The sequence below is a fragment of the Microchirus variegatus genome (assembly GCF_963457635.1).
Source record: "Microchirus variegatus genome assembly, chromosome: 19".
In the NCBI taxonomy this organism is placed as follows: Eukaryota; Metazoa; Chordata; class Actinopteri; order Pleuronectiformes; family Soleidae; genus Microchirus; species Microchirus variegatus.
Genome location: NC_139820.1, coordinates 9,616,384 through 9,639,225, shown reverse-complemented (window position 1 = coordinate 9,639,225; position 22,842 = coordinate 9,616,384). Strand labels below are relative to the sequence as shown.

The window sequence follows — 22,842 nt, the reverse complement described above, 5'->3', positions numbered from 1 at the left end:
TTTCCTGTCCCATTAGTTTCGTTTTAACTCGGTACTAGGTTATCTTGGAGAAATAGGGTATAATATATCCACTAAGTATTGCAAGTAGTTTATTACCTCCACCAAGGAGGTTATGTTTTTGCCAGTTTGTTTGTTGTTAACTCGAAAAGTCACGGACAGATTTGGATGAAATTTTCAGGAAATGTCTGCAATTGGACCAGGAACAAGTGATTACATTTTGGGCGTGATACTTAGAGGCTATCACTGGTTACAACACTCGCCGTCTGACCCAGGCGCGCCGGCAGGGCGTATTTTGTGGGCACTGAGATGCCTTCTCTGGTTGTTGTTGTTTTTAACACTTGTGATGTTAATTTGTCGAAATGGCTGTTTCTGCAGAGTGCACATTGACAGAAGCCACAGAGCTCACTCCAGAGAGATATTTGGGTTGAGTTGGTTTTACTTGACAAACACACACAGATGCACCGTTTTGGGTTCAATCGTTAAAAGAGACGAGGCCTTGTGTGAATTCAGAAGGCCATTTGTCTGCTGTCTGTGGGGCAGCCTACTTTCATTATTACTGATCAAACAAAGTTTGTTTGTGTCCAAATAGAGGGCTGTAGATGTGCTGAACGCTGACACACTGTGGCTGTTCTTGGTCGACTAAAGTGCTCACCGAACTGCTCACTGCTGCCAATGCCAGGCAGCGATCAGAGAACGTGCAGGGTGCCATGCCTATGTTTGGCTTAAACAATATGTCCGGGGCAAAGTGTATTAATGAAAGAAGTTCACTCAAATCAAGGTTTGTTGTGGCAATGAAATACCAGTGTACCATATTGAGCTTTTCCAGGTGTTTGTTTTGCACCTTTATCAGGCCACAAGAATGCAAGCAAGGAACAGAAAGAGGAAAAATGCTATTTGCTCTGCACCTATATCCCAATTAATCAATTTACATAGTATATAGACAAATTTACAAGAATATACACAAAATAAAACTACTATTACTACTACTAATAATAGTAACTTACAGCACACTAATATTACCTGCACTAAACCAAGTAACAAGCAAATGTTTGATATTTTGCCAGAAAACAAATCCAATAAATGTGACATTTTACTCACACATTGAGTGTCAAGTTGTATTATTGTTTAAATACTAAGCTTATTAACCCTTTAAGGTACTACTCAACCATTTGGTCGAGCACACTTTAAGTCACTGTATCTCATTTAAAAAATGCATCAAGCTGAACTCACTGACACTTAATGCGACTTGTTCTGAACGTTGTACTTTATGAATTATGAAAACTAGATTTATTATGAACAGACGTCTCAACCGTTTGGTAGAGGGCTGTATCTGAAATACTGTAGGGTCTAATTAAAAAAAAAAAAAAAAAATATTGATTGTCGTTAATGTTTCTTTAAAATGCAGTACATAATCGAATAAATAAACAAAGGCTATATAATCCGTGTTATCTGAAATTATGGCGGAAATTTCATGATGCTGCAACTGCAAAAGAAACCCTTATTCTTCACCCAGACATTACACAATATTCATTTCACAAGCTCGTTGTGAGTATTTACTTTGCTTGATGAGGTCTATGTGCTGATTTAGCAAGCTTTGAAGCAACTAAACTAAATAGCCAAACAACAAAAAGATACTAAAAACAAATGTGTCATAAGACATACATTAGAAATGCAGGACAACATTACATTGCAGATTCAGTTGTATGTGCAGAAATCTGTGACTCACTGGACAGTCATTGATTTTCTAATGTTTATTTTTTCCTCTGGACATAGATAACCTGAGCTGAACCATTTCTCAACTGCTGCTGGGAATTTTTTTTTTTGTGTGTGTGTGTGTGTGTTTGCATACATGTGTACAGAACATTTGGGAAGAAGATGATGAGTCGCTGGGGGAATTGAAGGAGGGGGAGGTGAGAGGATAAAAGGAGCAAGCTGTTGAGCAGCCATCTACATTTACAGCAGGATCAGGAAGGATGATGGGTGGGACTCCGCTGTGGCTGCTGGCCTCTCTGGCCTCTGTGTGGGTGACTTCTCTGGTTGACGGCTCTCCACTGTGAGTATACACCTTTATCCTGCCTGAGCTTAGCTTGACTCGAAAAATAACCCCATTGACACATCTTAATAAGTACGAGTTTTTAAGAACAATTTGAAGAACACAGGTGTTTTAAAATGGAACGAAAAGCTTCGCATGAGGTTGGAGGAGCAATGGGGGCAGCAAATGAAAATGTCACTGGAGAGTAAGACGCAGTGGCTTGTTGTTCTTCCCAGAAATATACATAGAAAGGAGGGAAATAAACCAAGAAGAGCCTTTTAAATAGAGTCAGCCGATTGTGTTTATCTGCGTACATGCAACGAAGGCCAGCCAGGTCTAAGATATAGTTCACAGTTGTTTGTGCGGTGACTGCAACCAGTTACGAAACACAAGGCACAGTGATCGACAGAATCCAAAGACTGGAGACATTTGGCTTAAGCACAGGACGTCGCCATAATCAATCGAAGGTAAGGAAGGTTGCTCTGATACAAGAAGCTTCCGAGCTCTGAGGGAGAAGCAAGATTTGTTTTGATCGTAGGAGTCGAGCTTCACTCTGAGAAACTAAAAAAATGAAAAAAAACATGCCTGTGCAATCGAACAAGAACAGCAATATATTAAGGCAGGGGTCGCCAACCTTTTTGAGACCGAGAGCTACCTGAAGGGTAAAGAATAATATGGAGGGCTACCATATAAACATTTAATGCACCATTTTTTTTTTTTTACCATTTACCAAATGATTAATATTATGCATTCATTTGCATACACATTCATTCCAGTGCTTACTCCTAACGATTATCAGTTTTTATAAACAATATCAATGATATTTTACCGAGTGAATATATGGATGCATGCAAGTGAGTTGAGGTGAAGTGAACCCGCGGGCACCATATTGGCTGCCCGAGGGCTACCAGGTGCCCGCGGGCACCACGTTGGTGACCCCTGTATTAAGGTGTCTTCAGTGTAAAAAATAATAGAATTGGACACATAGACAGTTGATGTAAATGGAGAATAAAACGGTCCTAAGATGGAACCCTGTGGCACACCTTTAGTGACCTTAAGAAAAAGGGGGAAGAGGAACCAGCCACTGAAACACACTGCGTTCTATTGGACCGATAATCAGCAAACCAAGTGATTGCTTGATAATCGACGAAATGCATGGTGCAGTCTGATAAGAGCATCTGTCTTTTCCTGTTCTCTGTAGGAAGGTGATGTCTGCCCCAAACATGTTGCGTGTCGGAACGACAGAGAACGTCTTTGTGGAGTGTCAAGACTGTACAGGGGGAGACATACAGGTTCAGATCAAGGCGATGAACCATCCAACCAAGACCACGGTACTGAAGACCACAACTGTGACCCTGAAAAGTGAAAATCACTTCCAGGCACTTGGACAAATACAGGTAAATTAAACACTATTGATTAATTACCAATCATAAGTGAAGATGAGAGCCCCCCCCCCCCCCTCGAAAAAAGTCACATACTCGAATGAATTAGCCACTACCCTCTTAGAAATAAGGGTTCCAAAAGTGGCTGAGGTTCTACCTGGAACCATTTGTTTTTCAAGGGTTCTTAAGGGTAACACTAATGGTTCTAGTAAGAACCCTTTTGATCCAGGTGGAACCCTTTAAAACCCCTTTCCTGAAAAAAAGGGTTCTCCTATGAGGACAAGCCGAAGAATCCTATATGGTTCTACTTGGCACTTTTATTTCTAAGAGTGTACAGAGACCAGACCATGCTGGAGAAGACTTGACACAGTAGTCCAAATCTCCCTTCATAAATACAAAAAAGTGAATGACGCTGGATTTGAAATAAATACTGTGACATGATATTGGCTTATCAATATGAGGTGCTATTTCGTAAAATTTGCCCCATTGTGGGATCACTATAGTCAATCATATACACCTGCTCCTCATTACTGATTCCTCTGTACATGCTGTCTTCAGATCCCCCCTGAAGGGTTTAGCAGAGATGCCACCGTGAAGCAGTACGTCTACCTGCAAGCTCAGTTCCCTGACCGCCTGCTGGAGAAAGTCGTCCTTGTGTCCTTCCAGTCCGGCTACATCTTCATCCAGACCGACAAGACCATCTACACCCCCAGCAGTCAAGGTGTGTTCAGTACAACATCGCTGCTTGGCTTTATTCATGACTACACTATGCATGTTTAAACTGAATCAGTCTAATCAGTCTAAACAGCCTTTTTGTCTTCCTGTCAGTTCTCTACAGGTTGTTTGCAGTGACACCTCGCATGGAGCCTGTGGAGAGGAATGAAAACAATCTTAAGGATTCTTCCATTGACATTGAGATTATGGTATTGCATTTAACTACAATGACAATACAGAATCATTTAACTCACCGCGTACAACAGTGTGTCAAGCCTCTTGGGCCAAATAGCTGATGAAATCCAAGGATGATCATGATCTTTGTCACTGTTAATGGTTAATGGTTTTATTTTAGACTCCTGAAGGAATCACTTTACCTGCTGCTTCAGTCAATCCAACATCAGGGATCCACGCTGGTGATTTCCAACTTGGTGAAGTTGTCAGGTTAGTTTTATTTTGTTTTATGATTTATACATTTGATCAGTAGTTCAAGACCACTCTCATAACATCTCATAAAAATGTTATAAGATCCAGGGGATAATCAACAGACACTCTCAGAAATAAAAGTGCAAAGTAGAACCATATAAGGTTCTTTGACTTGTCCTCATAGGAGAACCCTTTTTGGATTCAGATATAACCTTTTTATAAAGGTTCCACCTGGAACCCTTTTGGAGGGTTCCACCAAGAACCCCAGTTTAAATCCTTTATTCTGGAAAGGGGTTTTAAAGGGTTCTCTGGATCAAAATGGTTCTTACTGGAACCATTAGTGTTACCAAGAACCCTTGAAAAACTTTTTCTTCGGGAAAGGGTTTTTCAGAAGCAAATGGATCCAGGTAGAACCTCAACCCTTGTTGAAGGACCCTTTTGGAAGCCTTATTTCTAAGAATGTAGCTTCACATGGAGAGGAGGAAACAGCCTGACACTGTTAGCTGTTGCCAAGATAAATAGAAAGATACACTATCTTAACTAACCTGTGTGATTTGTATTATGTGTGCAGTCCTGGAGTCTGGAAAGTGGTGGCCAAATTCCACAAGAACCCACAGCAGAGCTACACTGCAGAGTTTGAGGTCAAAGAATATGGTGCGTCCCTTTTTACATTTAAAAAGTTTACCTTTTAACTCATGATGTAAGTATTTATTTACTTGCTTGATGCTGGACACATGGTTAGTTTAATTTATGTTTCCAGTGCTGCCGAGTTTTGAGGTGAAGTTGATGCCTGTGAGCGCCTTCTTCTATAAGGACAGTCCAGATCTCACTGTTGACATCAAAGCTAGGTACGTATGTTTTTTTTATTTTTTATGTGGCTTTCAGAACTGGAAATATTAAAGTCTGAGTGGAAGATAAATTAAATTATGTTATTGACAGCAGCTGTTTCTTGTGGCCTCAGGTATCTGTTTGGTGAAGAGGTGACTGGCACAGCATACGTGGTATTTGGGGTTGTGCTTGAAGGTCAAAAGAGGAGCTTTCCAAACGCTCTTCAGAGAGTACCGGTGAGGACATACTTGTGTTTTACACTCAGTTGAGTTCAGACTTTACACGTGAGACACAATCAGAGAGACTAAACTATTTAGAATATCCAGTTTTCTAGTTTTCAAGTTGCCTGTTGTCACCACCAGTTAAATTATTCATGTATTATCTATGTTGTATTAGATTGAAAATGGTGCTGGAGAGGCCAAACTGAAGAGGGAACACATCACACAGACCTTCCAGAATATCGACGACATTGTGGGGAGTTCCATATTTGTAGCAGTCAGTGTGCTGACAGAGAGTGGTAAGAAAAACAGTCTGTGTCACGTGATCATGTGTGATTTTAATTTCATTGATCGATAAGAAAATGTAAAAGAAATTCTGTTGAAAAGTTAGTGCGTGTGTTTCTACATCGACTCAACAGGTAGTGAAATGGTGGAGGCAGAGGTGAGAGGCATCCAGATCGTTACATCACCCTACACCATTCACTTCAAGAAAACGCCCAAATTTTTCAAACCAGGAATGTCCTTCGATGTTTCGGTAATGGATTTACTCATAATTTACAATAAAAATATATAATAATATAATTATAATTACTGAATAATTTAACAAGACGGCTGAATATATTCTTATTGTTTGGCTATTTGTTTCTTTCATGGCAGATTGAAGTCGTGAATCCAGATGAATCTCCAGCTAAAGGTGTTGCTGTGGTGGTGAGTCCAGGTGATGTGAGGGGTTTGACTGCAGCCAATGGCCTTGCAAAGCTTACCATCAATACAGAGGCAAGAGCATCAGATCTGAGAATCACTGTAAGTCTCTCAAATATATTTAATTTTCCCCCCCTAGGGTAACCCCAACCCCAACCCTTACCCCAACCCTAACCCTTACCCTAACCCTAACCCCCTTTCCCTTAATACTTTGTTTTTAATGCAATCTTGATATCTAGTTGCAATATTTAAAAGAAAGTGGCAACATGACCAAATTCTGTAGCTTTATTTACTTTACACTATTTGGTGATCAGATTAAGGTAATACTACCTACATGGACTACCATTTAGAAATTAGAATACACTGCCTCAGTTCCAGTATCTGGTAGCTTGCATTAGCTAAAGTGGTGGCTTGTATGATTCAAAGCGCAAACTCAGGACTGCAGACCTCCAGGCTTAATTTGTCACAATCTACTTTTATTAGCAGCAGTGTAGATTATGTATTCTACATCGACTGTAATCCATATTATTGTAGGAACATCACAATTCTGCGTTCCAGCTAGCGCATGGCAGCGTACTGGACCGTTACTCTGTGATTGAGGACAGTTACACTGATTTTCAATCACTGTAATGGTATTTTGACTGTATTTTCTTGTGTTGTAAATGTGAAAAAATATTATTTTAGGACAGAATCAGGATGGCCAAAGTACAAAAGTCAAAGTCTGTGTGGGCTGGAAAATCAGGGACTTTAACCCTAACCCATGCAATAGGGATATTAGGTAAATTGGATACTCGAAATTGACCGTAGGTGTGAGAGTGAATGGATGAATGGTTGTTTGTCTCCCTATGTGGCCCAGTGATGGACTGGCGTACTGTCCAGGGTGTGACCCCGCCTATCACCCTATGTCAGCTGAGATTGGCACAGCGCTCCCCGTGACCTCCTGTGGAGGATAAAGCTGTAGATAATGGATGGATAGCCATTAAACTTTTTTCAAAAAATGCTGCATACTCTACCTTTAACTAAACAAGTTATCATCTTAAAAACCTTCTAGTTCTTGTCAGAAGAGTACAGATCTGGGACCTTTTATATTTCTTTACATTGCTGTGTTTATAAACCTGTGTGTGTCTCTGATTTTAGGCAAAAACCAGTGATCCTCGTATTTCACCGGAAAGACAAGCATCAGCCACCATGGTAGCTGTTCCATATAAAACTAAAAGCAACAGCTACATCCACATAGGTAAATAAAATCCTGAAAATACTGTAACGTAAAAATGGTTAAACACATTAATGATGACTGCGAAATCTTTTCATTGTTTTTCCAGGTGTGGATACAGCAGAGCTCGAGTTAGGTGACAATTTGAAGATCAACCTCAACTTGAACAGACAGTCAAATCAAGACACTGATATCACATACCTGGTGAGCCACATGCTATGACCTACTCATCGTTCTGAATAAACTTATATTTGGGTCCATGCTGATGTGTAAATCTGTGTCCCCAGATCCTGAGCAGAGGTCAGTTGATCAACCATGGCCGTTACAGGACAAAAGGACAAGTACTGATTTCCCTGATCGTTCCCATCACCAAAGAAATGCTCCCATCTTTCCGCATCATCGCCTACTACCATCCAAATGACAATGAAGTGGTATCAGACTCTGTCTGGGTGGATGTCAAGGACTCCTGCATGGGCTCGGTGAGACACACATTATTGATATAGTGGATGTAAATTAATAGAATACAATATTTATAATGTTTATAATTTGTACCTATAATAATGTGTGTGTGAGTGCTGCTTTAATAAACAAAATGTTCTCTTTACTTCACAATCAGCTGAAGTTAGAACCATCGAGACCTGCTGCATCCTATGAGCCTCGAAGGATGTTTGGTCTGAAGGTTACTGGAGATCCAGGAGCCAAAGTTGGACTGGTGGCCGTTGACAAAGGAGTCTATGTCCTGAATAACAAGCACCGCCTCACCCAGAAAAAGGTATTTTATTTTCATTAATTTTCTTCTTTGAATATATTTGAAAGGTTTGCAACATAAAAAGTTTATATTTTTTTAGTATGTGTTTGGTCCAGATTATAAAACAAACTATATGTAAGTGTGATATTAATTATATTGTTTGTCAGTCTTGTCTCCAGATAGGTTTGATTACCTTGGACACGTAGAATGAAAATTGTCACTCAGGACCAGCAGTTTGTGGTTTGTGTGTTTGTATTTCTGTGTGAAAATGTCTTCAACTCTGTTCAGGTGTGGGACATTGTGGAGAAATATGACACAGGCTGCACCCCTGGTGGAGGAAAGGATGGTATGAATGTGTTCTTCGATGCTGGGCTGTTGTTTGAGTCCAGCACAGGTTCTGGAACTCCTTACAGACAAGGTGACACTATTTTACTCTCAGATCTTTTGGTTTCCTCTTTTTCTCTCAGGATCAAGACATTTAACAATAGGGAAAATCGTTTTGGAAAATAATTTGGTGCAGACGTTTTGTGGTCCTCATTTGACTGTCTATTAGCCAATGATAATCATCCTTACTCCCTCTGTGGTGTCCCCCTACTGAAATAGAATGAGAGGCACTGTTTGTTGAAGATAGACTTCTTCATCTCACCACCTTTGTGTTGAGGTGACAACAGACATCTTCAACTCCTAACAAGATTATTTGACATTTGTATTGTGGGGACACGAAAAGCTTTAATACAAAGTTGAAAATGTTCAATAAATAAGTTACGGAGTTAAAGATTTTTATCTGTATCTTGCAAAAGACGAGCATCGTCTGACCTTGTTGGATTCTGTTCAATGTTTTGTCGTTGTTGCATTTTCAGAACTAAAATGTCCAACCCCCAGCAGAAGGAGAAGAAGAACCACTATTATGGATGTCACAACCAGCTTAAGTAAGCATCACAACTGTCAATCATCAGTCATTTAATGTGCAGTCACATTAGATATTTTATTGTCTGCAGTTAGACATTTTGACTGAATTTATAAGGTCATTGTGCATAGAAAGAAATCCTTCATCATCATTCCTCCTATAACCTCTGTTTCTCTCGTCCACAACTGTCTTGCTTTCCAGTGAGTCAGTTTAAAACTGATCTTCAACGTGAGTGTTGTTTTGAGGGCATGAAGGAAACCAGAGTTTCATACACCTGTGAGAGGCGCAGTGAGTACATCTCTGATGGTGCAGAATGTGTTCAGGCCTTCCTGCACTGTTGCAATGAGATGACACAACAGCGTGCTGAGAAGAAAGAGGACCAACTCCAACTGGCTCGCAGTAAGAGATGGGTAACAAGGAAGGAGTTGGATATCCATGATTGATACAAACACAATATTAAACTTTTTTGATGTCTCTCTAGGTGAGGTTGAAGACGACAGTTACATGGACAGCAATGAGATAGTGTCTCGCACTAAGTTCCCTGAAAGTTGGCTGTGGACAGACATCGATCTGGACTCTTGCCCTCAACACACACCCAACTGGTGAGGCAACACACACACACACACACACACACACACACACACACACACACACACACACACACACACACACACACACACACACACACACACACACACACACACACACACACACACACACACACACACATCCTCACTCATGACGCCACTAAAATGCCAACATTTTTCTTTGTTTCAGTGCAACCTCATCAGTGATGAAAAATGTTCCTTTACAAGACTCAATCACAACCTGGCAGTTCACTGGCATTAGTCTGTCAAGAACCCATGGTGAGGACTCACTGAATATCTGTTGTTTCACTTATATTCATAGACTGTATGTTAAAATGGACTTGAATAGTCTTGAGATTCCTGAATTCGACCACCGCTATGACAGTTTTTTGCAAATGGACATTCTATCAGCTGCTACCAGGCTCCTCTTGGTCGATACCAGCTGTCAATCACATCCGTGTTCACTCATATGTGACATGACTCTTTATCACTTCTACTCCAAATGGGAACATAATCTACTATTGACGCAGAAGACCTGAAAGTAGTCACTGAGACCATTATTCCTTGTTTACTGTCATAATAAACCAATAAGTGAGGTATATGCTAATTTCCCATAAACTTTCATAGAGATTTCCCTGTTGGATTACTGCTACTTCCTTCTTTCCTACCAGACTTCACTGTTCAAATTGAAGACACTGTCCCTATAATCTATGGTTTTACCTGACTATTCTCTCATCACTTACTTCTCCTCTTCTTGAAGGAATCTGTGTCAGTGAGCCGTTAGAAGTGATCGTCCGGAAAGACTTCTTCATCGACCTTAGACTGCCCTACTCTGCTGTCCGTGGAGAGCAGCTAGAAATTAAGGCAATCCTCCACAACTACAGCCCTGATCTTATCACTGTAAGTCTGTTGTTTCAGGCCACAGTCAATGAGACCATGATATAATATAAATATAAATGTCCGTAATAGTCAAAGCGCTGTCAAACAAGCTCACACAATGTCATATGGAGTTCCATAGCAGTTCTATATGACTCTTTTCAGTAGCGGTAGCCATTTTTATCTTCTTGTGTTGCGACATTACTGAATTGCACACAGTAAGTGATTTGTTTTATATCAAGACTCATGGAGGCAACTTCATTACATTGCATTAATAAAGTGAGATGGCTCCAAACAGGTGTGAGAATGACTGAAAACACAATGAAGCGATCGTGAAAAGCCACTTTAAAGAGAAAAGTGCTTCTTGCCGCCGCTTGCCCCTGCACCACCAGTGTATACACACAAACGCACCCTCAGTCAGGTCTGATAGTGTTTCTTGACATAAAAATGCAGCATAAAAATGAAGGATACAGCATATAATGTTACTACAAAGAACAACCATATGCAGAGTAATAACAGTAACAAAAAAAAAACAATTGTTACACACGACAGCTTTAAATTAGCTGTGGATTATTGTCCCTTTTTCTAAATTGTTATTGTTATGTTATGTTATGTTTAATTGATGAGGACGAATTGAACCTCAAACAGTAAAGGACATATCTTTAAATGTGAACATTGTATTTCATTTGCAGCTGATTCACTCTGTGTTGTTTCTTCATCTGTGATCATATGCTCATAAACTTATTCTCCTCTCTCCATCTCTCTTCCAAGGTGCGTGTGGATCTGACTGAGATGGAGGATGTGTGCAGTGCGGCGTCTAAACGTAGAAGATATCGTGAGGAGGTCAAAGTCGGGCCCACGACTACACGATCAGTTCCCTTCATCATTATACCCATGAAGAACGGACAATTCAAAGTTGAGGTCAAAGCAGCTGTGAAGGACTCGTCGCTCAATGATGGCGTCATAAAGACTCTGCGCGTGGTGGTAAGAGAAACAGACGTCATATTGAAAAGACAGCAGTGTGATAAAACGTTCTTTAACATTAGATGACATCAGACCAACTTCAACAGATATGTTGTGTTTGTACACATGTGTAAGAGTCAAGGTCATATTTTTCTGCATACAAGAGCAAAAATAATTTGTTAGGGGTTAGTGCTGTTGCCTTGCAGCAGAAAGGAAAAACGTTGGGACAAGGCCCTTTCTACATGGAGTTTTCATGTTGTCCTTGTGTGTGTGCATGGGTTTTCTCATTGTTCTTTGGTTTCCGCCCACAGTCCAAAACATGCACAGGTTTACTGGACACCAGTGGCGGTTACTGGTCTTTGAAACATGGGCAGCTCATTTCAGGCCCAGTTATTTATACATACATACTGCAAATAAACACCTAGAACAAGGAAACGTGATAATTATTTAAAATTGAAATGCCTATAATAAGGTGTTTTTTTTATTGACAGTGTGTATGGACAAGCGAAAATGGTCTACCTACTTCAACTACTGACAACAAACGGATATATTTGGGTTAAAATATATCTTTGTAAATGTTATGAGAAATCATGAAACATTGTATGTCATACCTACAAATATAGAGCTGTATATCAGAAAGTCCACAGTGAAAGTCAACATAAATCCAAAGTTGGTTCAACAAAAACGCGTCTTTATAAACCTAATCTTACTCTTTGAGAGGGGTACCAAGGCTTTTTAAATCTGGATTTGTTCCAAAATCCAACTATTCGTATTCAAACGAGACCAAAACACCAAACCAATGGGCTGCACCACTGTTATCGCTTAAGCCAGTCCATCAATTTGACATGTTTTTCAAATGATGACCCATTATGGTCATTTTGTCTTCATTTAATGCATTTCATTGCACCTTACAGAAACGGGCCACATTTCGTTTTGCTATAGAGACCAACATATACAGAAAGGAATTAACAATAGTTGTGATTATGATGTTTTGTTGTTGTTTTTCCAGCCTGAAGGTGTACTCATTAAGTCTCTACAGACTATAATTCTCGACCCCTCACACAAAGGTGAGTTCATACATTTGAATGCCTTCACTTTATACTCATTCTGTGTTGTGTGTTTGAACTGACTTCCCCCCAAACTTACCTGTTTCTTCCTCCAGGAGGTAAACAAGAAGAAATCCTCAACAGTGGAATACCAAAGACAAACTGGGTTCCTAACACACCTACAAGTACACAGATCTCTGTGACAGGTTTGATATCACATTCTGCATTTTAAACATTACAGGCTTACACGGTCAACTCAATGTGTATTGTTTTTTAATACAGTATTGCTCTAATTAGGAGATGCTCACTGGTTTTGGGAACATAGTATATATTTATTTTTGACTTGTTTCTTCCTGTTTATTAATAGTGTTTTTATTTGTCTGGTTATTCATGTACAGGGAATGATGTTGGTCCATTGGTGGAGAACGTTATTAGTGGGAAATTGATGGGTTCATTGATCAAGCAGCCTCACGGCTGTGGAGAGCAGAACATGATCTACATGACTCTGCCTGTCATCGCAACCATATATTTGGACAAAACTAACCAGTGGGAAACTGTGGGCTTTCAGAAACGAAATGAAGCCCTCCAGCATATCAAGACCGGTGAGATCACAATGAAGATGTTTTGTATTTCATTCTTCTCTGTGGCTGAAATGGTATCAAATGGTGGCGTATTCTCTTATTCCGTTATCATTTCTTGTCCTTACACTCGTGCACTCATATTTCCATCATCTGCATATTAGCATATTATGCTCTAATCAAAGACAACATCCACAGAAGTCAGTTAAACAGGACTCTTCAAACTAACATACATGTATGATGCTTGGACTGAATGACTTGTTAAAAAAAATATATATATATTGTGTTTCGTTTGCATCCAGGCTACAAGAATGAGCTTGCCTACCGACAAAACGATGGATCTTTTGCGGCATGGCCCAAGACCCAAGGCAGCAGCTGGTGAGGCATCCAAACACAAATGAGCTCATATGTAAATGTTTCCACATCTTCGTCTATCTCTGACTGTGAGGATGGATGTGTTTAATGTAACAATCTCTCTTCTCTTCTCTCTCAAAGGCTCACAGCTTATGTGGTCAAGGTGTTCGCCATGTCCAGCCACCTGGTGGAAATGCAGAAGAACGTGGTCTGTGACGCTGTCAGGTTTCTGATTCTCAGGGCGCAGCAACCTGACGGCATGTTCAGAGAAACCGGGAAGGTTATCCACGGAGAGATGATTGTGCGTGAACTCATTCCAGTAACGACAAAAAAGCTAATTGAGAAGAAAACAAAACATGTCACGAATTCAAAGAATAACATTTTCTGTGTGCATGTGTGTAGGGTGATGTGCGAGGCTCAGATGCAGATGCCTCCATGACGGCCTTCTGCCTCATCGCCATGCAGGAGTCACGCCATCTTTGTGCTGACACAGTTGGAGTGAGTACCTCACCTGCATGATTGTATTGCACCACTGTGAACATCTCATACATCACTCTAACTGTATACTGTAAGCGATTGACCAATCAGAGTTCTGTGAGGCACTGATTGTTAGTTTTTCATATCACTTAAACATGATTTAAAAAAAAAGAAATTAAAGCTTGACCTACATTTTGATTAGGATAAATTACAGAATGGTCAGTCATGCGTTTTGGAACTTTTGTGTTGGAGCTATTTGACACAATGAAATTGGAATTACTTAATGCAAATGCATGTGTCTGGACCGTCATCCATCATCTACCGATTTATCCTCCACCGGATGGTCGCGGGAACAGATAGAATTCATACAAAAAACAAAAACAAAAAAAATCAGCTTCTCTACAGTTTCGCTACAGACACCCCTCTGATACAATACATGCAGTACCATCACTTATGGCACTCATTACTCACTTTTGAGTTAGATAGACCGAGAAGATATGCTTCAACATTCAGGTGTATAAATGGATTACTGTTATCTCGTCCTCTCACGTTCGCACTGGATACGTGGTGTTTATCTGCTCTCCTGTCACACTCAGTCCTCCCATCATTTTTCTTTATTTTCTTGCTTTCCTGATGTCCAGAGTCTGCCTGGAAGTATTGACAAAGCCGTGGCCTACCTGAAGAAGCGTTTGGACAGCCTCACCAACCCATATGCTGTAGCCATGTCATCATACGCCCTGGCCAACCAAAACCAACTAAACAAAGAGATCCTCTACAATTTCGCTTCCCCAGGTACAGTTACAGTTTTCCAATACAAGAAAAAATAATATACATGCAGGAATAATTCTTACCAGTTTGTTTGATTTTTTTTTTTTTACTCTAATAATATCTGAATTGGCCTTTAAAATCCTTCCTCAATTGCGCTCTCATGTCTGCAGGTCTGAATGTGAGATAACATTTTCCGTATCAGATGACATTTGGCACAAGTTCTGCCCCTTATAAAAAAGTTATTTGCCTGTGTTTTTCTTACAGAGTTGTCCCACTGGAATGTTCCTAAAGGACGTGTTTATACATTAGAGGCCACAGCTTATGCTCTTCTTGCTCTGGTCAAGGCCAAGGTGAGTCTCTGCAAGTTCTTTGTGGGTCCTGAAAATTCTATTTTTCAATATTTTCAGAACTCCTTCCATATGTTTGAATTAGTGACTTAATGAGTGTTTAAAGCTATATTTTCCCAAACCTTCTCACTGATCTTTAATTCAAGCTCCACTCACCATGTGCTTTCTTGATTCCCTCTGGACAATACTTTATATAAATTCAATACTATTGTCTTTGGATGCAATCCACCTTGAATCTTTATCATGAATTGCTCAGGAGAGAGTGGGCTGTTTAATACAGATTTAAATATCACAGTGATGGTTTGTCTCACCTTCTGTTCATAAAGGCCTTTGAAGATGCTCGACCTATTGTGAAATGGTTCAACAAACAGCAGAATGCTGGTGGAGGCTATGGCTCAACTCAGGTAATGGGACATCCCAACTTGACCTCTCGCTTCTTTTTTTCTTACATAACGTATATATTTATTCTTGTTTTCTCTGTTGTCCAGGCTACTATAATGGTGTACCAGGCTGTAGCAGAATACTGGGCAAATGCTAAAGAACCAGAGTTTGATCTGAATGTGGACATCCTTTTACCTGGCAGGTCCAAGCCAGATAAGATCAAATTCAACAGGAACAACCACCACATGACCAGAACATCAAAAGTGAGCGCGCACACTCTGTCACACACACTGTCAGTGGCTGTTATCAATCTATATCAATGTCTTTTTTTTTTTATTCTGATCACAGATCAATGATATAAACAAGGATGTTAAAGTGACTGCGAATGGAACTGGAGAAGCAACACTGAAGGTAAATAAAGCATGTCTCTGTTATTCGATCATGTATGAATAAACACTGTTAAACACATGCAGACACCCAACAATGCACTTCCTGTGTTAACAGATGGTGTCACTGTATTACGCTCTGCCGACGCAAAAAGAGAGCGACTGTCAGAAGTTTAACTTGTCAGTGGAGCTCATTCCAGGTAATTTGATGCCCCCTGCCATTTGAAAATGATTCCGCCAAGAACTTTTCTGCCATGACAAAAGATTAAATGCTCATGTCGTATTTTGCTTTTCCAGAGAAAATGGATGGGGATATGGCGGTATACACACTGAGAATAGAAGTTTTGTAAGTACGGCTAAGAAATGATGCTGGTTTAAAAGGTCCAGTGTGTAACATTTAAGAGGGCTTATTACCATAAGTTGAATATACGACCTATAAGTATATTTGTATAATCACTTAAAAAAAACAAAACACCTTTTTTGTATCCTTAGAATAAGCCTTTTATATGTACTTAAGGAAAAGGCCTTTCTTTGCCATCTTATGCAACTATGTTTCAACAGCAGCCTGAATTGACTTCAGTTTCACATTTTAGAATGGGAGCTCTGTCCCACACTTAAAGCAAAAATAAACCATTGGGATGTCATTAATTCTTACATACTGGACCTTTATTACAGGACATTTTCTCACCAGCCCTGGTTGCTTTGTTACTTTCACGTCTTTCTCACTACGATTTTAAATGTGTCCATTTATTGCACAGATATAAGGACAAGGATCACGATGCAACTATGTCAATCTTGGATATTGGCTTACTCACTGGCTTCACTGTCAACACAAATGACCTGGACTTAGTAAGATGTTCACACACACACACACATATAATGGTCAATGAACATGAACAAAAATATTATGTTCATGGCTTTGAAAGGTGTCTGACTGTATGCTTGTGTCTAGTTGGCCAAAGGACGAGCTCGTACCATTGCAAAATACGAGATGAACACAGCTCTGTCAGAGAGAGGTTCATTGATCATCTACCTGGACAAGGTAAGACATTAGACAATAGGAGTGGAGAAAAACAATCAATAAATTGTGAATTGACAAAAAAGAACATTTATTTTTGTTTGATGAACAGAAACAGCTAAAAGAAGCAGTTGCCATCTCACCTCAAACATGTGTTTTTTAATCCAGGGTTTTAAAAGTGTTCATTTGAAGGCTCACATTTGTGCTGTGTCCTGTTTGAGAATCAGAATGGAAACTTAAACTGAATCAGCACCCAAGTATTGTGATACTTATCAAACTGTGATTGTCCCAGACCTCTCAGACAACCTCACTTCTCTTCTTTGCTTTACTTTTCTCCACAGGTTTCTCACACACGACCAGAGGAGATAGCTTTTAGGATCCACCAGACTCTGAAAGTGGGCGTCATGCAACCAGCGGCTGTGTCTGTCTATGAATATTATGACCGTAAGCTTTAAAGACACTTGGATAGATCTGGAGAGAGAGCACATAGACAGATTAGCAGTGTTAACAGTGTTGGATTTAATGCACATTTCCTCACCTCTGTGTCTTCATCATTGCAGAAACACAATGCATGAAATTCTACCATCCAGAGAGGAAAGCTGGGCAGCTGCTGAGGCTCTGTAGAAATGAAGAATGCACATGTGCTGAAGGTAAACACTCTAGTGTCCCTCTGAAGATGCACCTGAAAGTACTGAAGGAACTCATAATAACTACTAATATCATGCTTCAAGAGGCACTGATCATGGTCCGTCGATCCTCCCAGGTTATCCTGAGGATTCTTTGGAGGTACCTCTGATGGAAGGTCTCCAGTAAGATGTTGGTCTTTGCCTGGAGGATTGTAGTTCTCAAAGACCCTTTTCTTTAGCCTACACTATGCCCCTCTGGTACAGCTAAGGCGGTGGTGTACTTCATCAATGGTGGCATTAGATGACCGAAGGCTGTCAAGATATGGGAAGTGGTCAACATTTTCCAACCTGGTGTTTTCAATGGAGATGTTTGGGGGGAGTGCTGCTGTTTGCTGGTGGCTGATGGAGGATTTGAGTCTTCTTGATGTTGATGGCCAGACCAAGCTGTTTGTAAGCTTTCGCGAAAGCAGTCAAGTTGCGTTGTTGGTCCTCTTCTGAGAGGTCTACAATAGCATTATCGTCAGCATACTGCAGCTCTGTGATGGATATGGTGGTGGTTCGACCTTTAGCCCTGAATCTGTTGATGTTAAGAAGTCCGTCAGTCCTGTACATAATATTGACTCCCTGTGGCAGCTGGTTCCCTGTAAGGTGGAGGATGGCTGCAATGAAGACGTAGAACAGTGATGGTGCAATGACGTATCTCTGCTTGACCCCTGTGTCAACCCAAAGCCAGGCAATACACTGGCAGACATTTTGTCGTGTAGCAGCCGCAACACTCGGAAGTATTTTTCTGGGCTGCCAATTTTTGCCAGGCCCAGCCAGAGGGCCTGACAGTTGACTGGGTCAAAGGCTTTGGTAAGGTCTATGAAGGCCATGAATAGAGGCTGAGTATGTTCCCGGCGCTTTTCTTGCAACTGACATGATGAAAAGAGATATGGTTGGAATGTGGCTGACAGTTATTTTAGGATCAGAGCTACAGTTTCCCACAACCTCAACAAAACCTGCAACACTGGTTACAATGGTAAATAGTCTGTATTTTTACAGTGCCACGTCCAGAGACACATTAGCATGTACTTATGTTATTGTTTGTATCTTTACTGTGCGTCTGCTGTTTATTTCCAGAGAACTGCAGCATGCAGAAGAAGGGTCAAATCAGCAATGATATGCGCACAGCTAAACCCTGTGAGACTACACCTACCAGCAAAATAGATTTTGGTAAGACTCAGTGTGAATGATCTGCATTATTTTTTAACTATAAATGATCTGACTGTTTGTTAGAGGTTCATAAGTGAGAAAATCATCTTCCACTTATCTGTCCTCAGTTTACAAAGTGAGAGTGGAAGATTTCACAGATGGTTTGTCCACTGATATTTACACAATGCGGATACTAGAAGTGACCAAAGAAGGTGAGTGTGAACTGCATCAAATATATCACATTATACATGAGTGTTATCAATCCCCTCATCTTTTTCTCGGCTACAAAGTAAAGCCATTTTCATAAAATGTCCAACTTTTCCTTTTGATTTCCCTTGGGGGAGATGATGGGAAAATAACAATCATGTTTTACACTAATGCTGAAGATGTGTTTAATCCAGAATTTTCTTCTTTCTCTTCTGCTGTATTTTAAAAATCAGGAACTTATGATGTTGGTCCCCTGGGTAAACTACGTGCATTCCTCAGCTACCCTCACTGCAGGGAGGCTTTAAATCTGGGTAAAGGGAAAACATATCTCATCATGGGCACATCAAACGATATTCACAAGGACCAATCGTAAGTGTTTGCATGATGCTGTACAGTACAGTATGTTCTTGTGTCACCCGGCGACATTCTCATGCTGCACACAGGAAGTGATTTGCTTTATGTCAAGACAACATATGGGTTCTTCTCACATACTGGATTCACACCAACATTCACACCAGCATCCATGTGATTGCTTCTCTCCCCACAGGTTTCAGTATGTGCTCGGTGAGAGAACCTGGATCGAGTACTGGCCCACAAGAGCAGAGTGTCAAAAGGATGAACACAGGCCAACATGTTTGGGCTTGGAGGAGATGGTCACGCAGTACACTCTCTTTGGATGTCAGCACTAGTGCAACACCAGAATATCAACTGTCCTTTTCCCATTTTTTAAAGTTTTGCATTTCTTATGCTATAACTGTTATAAGATAGCAGATAAGAAAAGTTGCTCTGTGTGGAATAAACCTTAAAGCCTTCATCTAACTTTTGTGTGTGTTTTTTTTATACATTAATGTGTTCATTGATTTAGTATCAATTACTGTTTGGTGTTTTTATCTATCAACACAGAAGCTAATAGCAAAGAAAATCTAAAAATATTATAAATCACAACAGTCTGTAGAAGTACTGATCCAAAGTAAAGAGTGAAGACTGAGTATTTATTCAATGTATGACTTCTGTGTCTTAGATAATGACAACATTGAGTCCACTTAAAAGTGATGCCAAAGAAATCCAAAGTGCAGAACAATGGCGAAATGTGTTGATCCAGTGTTGGATGTAGATCAAGATAATAAATAGATAATCCAATGTGTTTAAAGTCCATGATTAAGCAGGACATCCTTATCTTCAAAAACTAAACAGACAAAATGTGACCTTGTCTGTTTAGTTTTTTGCAATTAGGCCAAAACTTAAACACATTCAAAAAAATCTCTTTTTTATTTATATAGTGCTCTTACTGCTGAATGCTTGACTGTGTGTACTCTTCACCCATTCAAACATTGTCCTTACTGACAGCAAAGGTTCAGTCTATTGTCCAGTGGCATGTGGACGAGAGGAGCCAAGGACATTTTGATTGGGACAGCTCAAACCCGTTTACAGCCCGACATTATTCAAATTAATGTTCGCACGCACACAGCTCTTTTGGCTTTTGTCAAGAATGAGTCATTTATACATTTACATCGGCCACTTTGAAGTTGGAACAAAGAAATAAAATATGTCCTCTGTTAACATGGTAACATCTCAGCACTATAAATAGGCCAAGGAGGAGGAGTGGGTTCGACTCCGGAGAGCTCTGGGTCCTCAGCCAGTCTCTGGGCGGCATCAACGGGTATGTGGTGGATGCCCTGATGATATGAGGTAGCACGCGGCGTAGAAGTTCATCAAATTTACTAGCCGACATTTAGGAGTGCCTGAAGTGGGTTTCTTCGTACCTGTCCATCATCGGTCCAATAAGACTGTTAAATTTGCCTGCCATCAGTCATGGTACATTTAGTAGACTTTGTTGTGGAAATGCTATGCTGCTGTTGAAGAATGAAATAGAGAACTTCTGCCGGACAACAAGTTTTTATTTTCATAGCAAGAAAAGGGTCAGTCTTCACAGGAGTGATCCTAAGCTGGAGAAAAACCTAGAGAAAGTGAGCCCTCCACATTTGTACCTGAGCAACTCCCCTTTCGCATTCCTCCAATAGACAAAGAGATCTGGCTTTCCCAAACATGTTTTCACACCACTTTGTCTACTGTAGGTATCGGGGAGCCGACTCCTTCTGGATGTTGTAGGAAGGTGCAAGTTCAGGCTAGACATGCTAATTATACAATATACAATACACAAAAGGACCTGGTATTCTGTGTTGATCCTCAGTCTTTTACGTCTCCATTTTTGTATTAAAAGTATCTGTGTTTCAATGTTAATCAGCTGCAACAACAACAACAACAGTATTTCTCTCAAGTTCCCGCTGTGCATCATAGAACGGCTTCAAGTGTATCAAAAAGCCCAGTGTGTCCGGTGCCTCCTCGGCATCCACTTTCGCATCTTTCTCACACTAATTGAAACACATCACCTGACCACTCATTTACCGCGCAAGCTGGAGCACGAGCCAGTGTAAAATGATGAATGAATGAAATGAAGAGATCTTCAGTACAGAGCTTGAGTACAGAGCATCAAATGGCAACATCGATATTTGGGTCTGTAATAGTCACTATCTGTACAGTACAAAGAAGTTTTGTTGGTAGTGGAATGAGAAATTCAATGCAATCAAAACATTATTTATGTTAGGATCTGCATAGACTTTGCCCATTTCTCAATATCGATACTTGTCCATACTAGGTCCGTACTTGGAGTACGGTTTTGATACCCAGAAATGTTCTTGCTCCACCCGTTTTACCAAGTATGCATTGGGTGGTGACTTGAGCGTACTTGGGAACTTGGGCCACGTATCCCAGAATGCTGTTCGGCAGAACACAGCAGCAGAGAAAACATATATAACCCTGAAATAAATATTTTATCTGTGTCCCGGAACAACATTTGAGTTGAGATAATGCCTCTGTAGGTGGCTGTAATGAGGCTTAAGCACTTGGCGCCACCCACCATTCAAACAGTAAAACAAGGAAGTACGCTGCTGTTCCAATTGAAGAGATCATACTCTTGTACTGCCGTACTTGGCGAATATGTGCCAGTCGTACTTCTCAAGTACATACTTCCCAAGTATGCAAGTATGTACTTGCATAATTTGGTATTAAGAAAGGTCCTATATCTCCCCTCCTGTTTCCTTTTCCCCTTTCCCTTACTGTTATATGGCTGTCTGTCTGTTTCCCCTGTCTGCATGAGTGGATGTGTTTGTGGGTGTGTCTGCTTGTCCTTTTCCCTGCAGGCTGGCTGAAGAAACCCCTTTACCTGGTTTTCCCCCAACTCACCTGCTGCAGATCACCCTGATTGCCACCACTCACTCCTTCCTGTGGCAACGCCTGGACCAGATCACCAGTATTTGCCAGATTGTTTTGTCTTACCTACCGATAACATTCCCTCATGCTTAGTGTTTTTTGTTTTTTTTTAAGTGGAATTTCTTTCCAAGGATCAGCAGCTTGGGTGTCCGCTGAGCACAGCACTATATCCCATATAACTATAGGATGAGAACGCACCCCTATGCACTTCCTCACTAAATGATCAAACCTCTGCAATCAGTGCCCAAAATTAAGGGGTGTGTCAGGTTTGAGCTAATCACGGCCTTCACTCTATGCTTTTTCCACTGATATCTAATTTCTACTGGCACAACAAGATATCTGTGAACATCCCGATGCACACACCTATGTGTGCACACTTCTGGACTCTCGCTGCCAATTCCGAATGAAATGAAGTGCCACTACGGGGAATTTCTGTAGCAGTATCAGTGAGGGTTCCAGTTAGTCAAACCCCCCCCCCCCAAAGAACAGCCCCCTGATGCCGGTCAATGTTTTGCTTGTTTAACCCTGTTATTCTCTGCCCTTTGTTGCTTAAGTAGACTCTGGAGCTGAGGACAACCTCCTGCACGAGGAGCT

The 22,842-nt window shown here is 40.6% G+C and overlaps 1 protein-coding gene across 1 annotated transcript; it reads left to right on the top strand.

Annotated features, from left to right (window-relative positions):
- Positions 1-1,976: 1,976 nt before the first annotated feature.
- On the top strand, positions 1,977-22,240 carry LOC310940713 (complement C3-like; the record flags this gene model as incomplete). Its single annotated transcript, XM_083905704.1, has 44 exons — positions 1,977-2,053; positions 3,234-3,429; positions 3,973-4,135; positions 4,243-4,337; positions 4,484-4,572; positions 5,126-5,208; positions 5,315-5,402; positions 5,516-5,618; positions 5,779-5,899; positions 6,020-6,135; positions 6,258-6,404; positions 7,440-7,539; positions 7,625-7,719; positions 7,803-7,994; positions 8,132-8,287; positions 8,552-8,681; positions 9,124-9,192; positions 9,372-9,569; positions 9,652-9,772; positions 9,948-10,036; positions 10,518-10,657; positions 11,405-11,617; positions 12,606-12,663; positions 12,759-12,848; positions 13,041-13,244; positions 13,523-13,598; positions 13,716-13,875; positions 13,977-14,072; positions 14,693-14,843; positions 15,084-15,169; positions 15,493-15,570; positions 15,655-15,810; positions 15,896-15,958; positions 16,052-16,133; positions 16,231-16,279; positions 16,692-16,782; positions 16,886-16,975; positions 17,293-17,395; positions 17,512-17,601; positions 18,700-18,792; positions 18,900-18,983; positions 19,212-19,347; positions 19,526-19,656; positions 22,179-22,240. The coding sequence occupies 44 exons, from the start codon at positions 1,977-1,979 to the stop codon at positions 22,238-22,240; spliced, it is 5,010 nt and encodes a 1,669-aa protein (XP_083761830.1).
- Between the last annotated feature and the right edge of the window lie 602 nt (positions 22,241-22,842).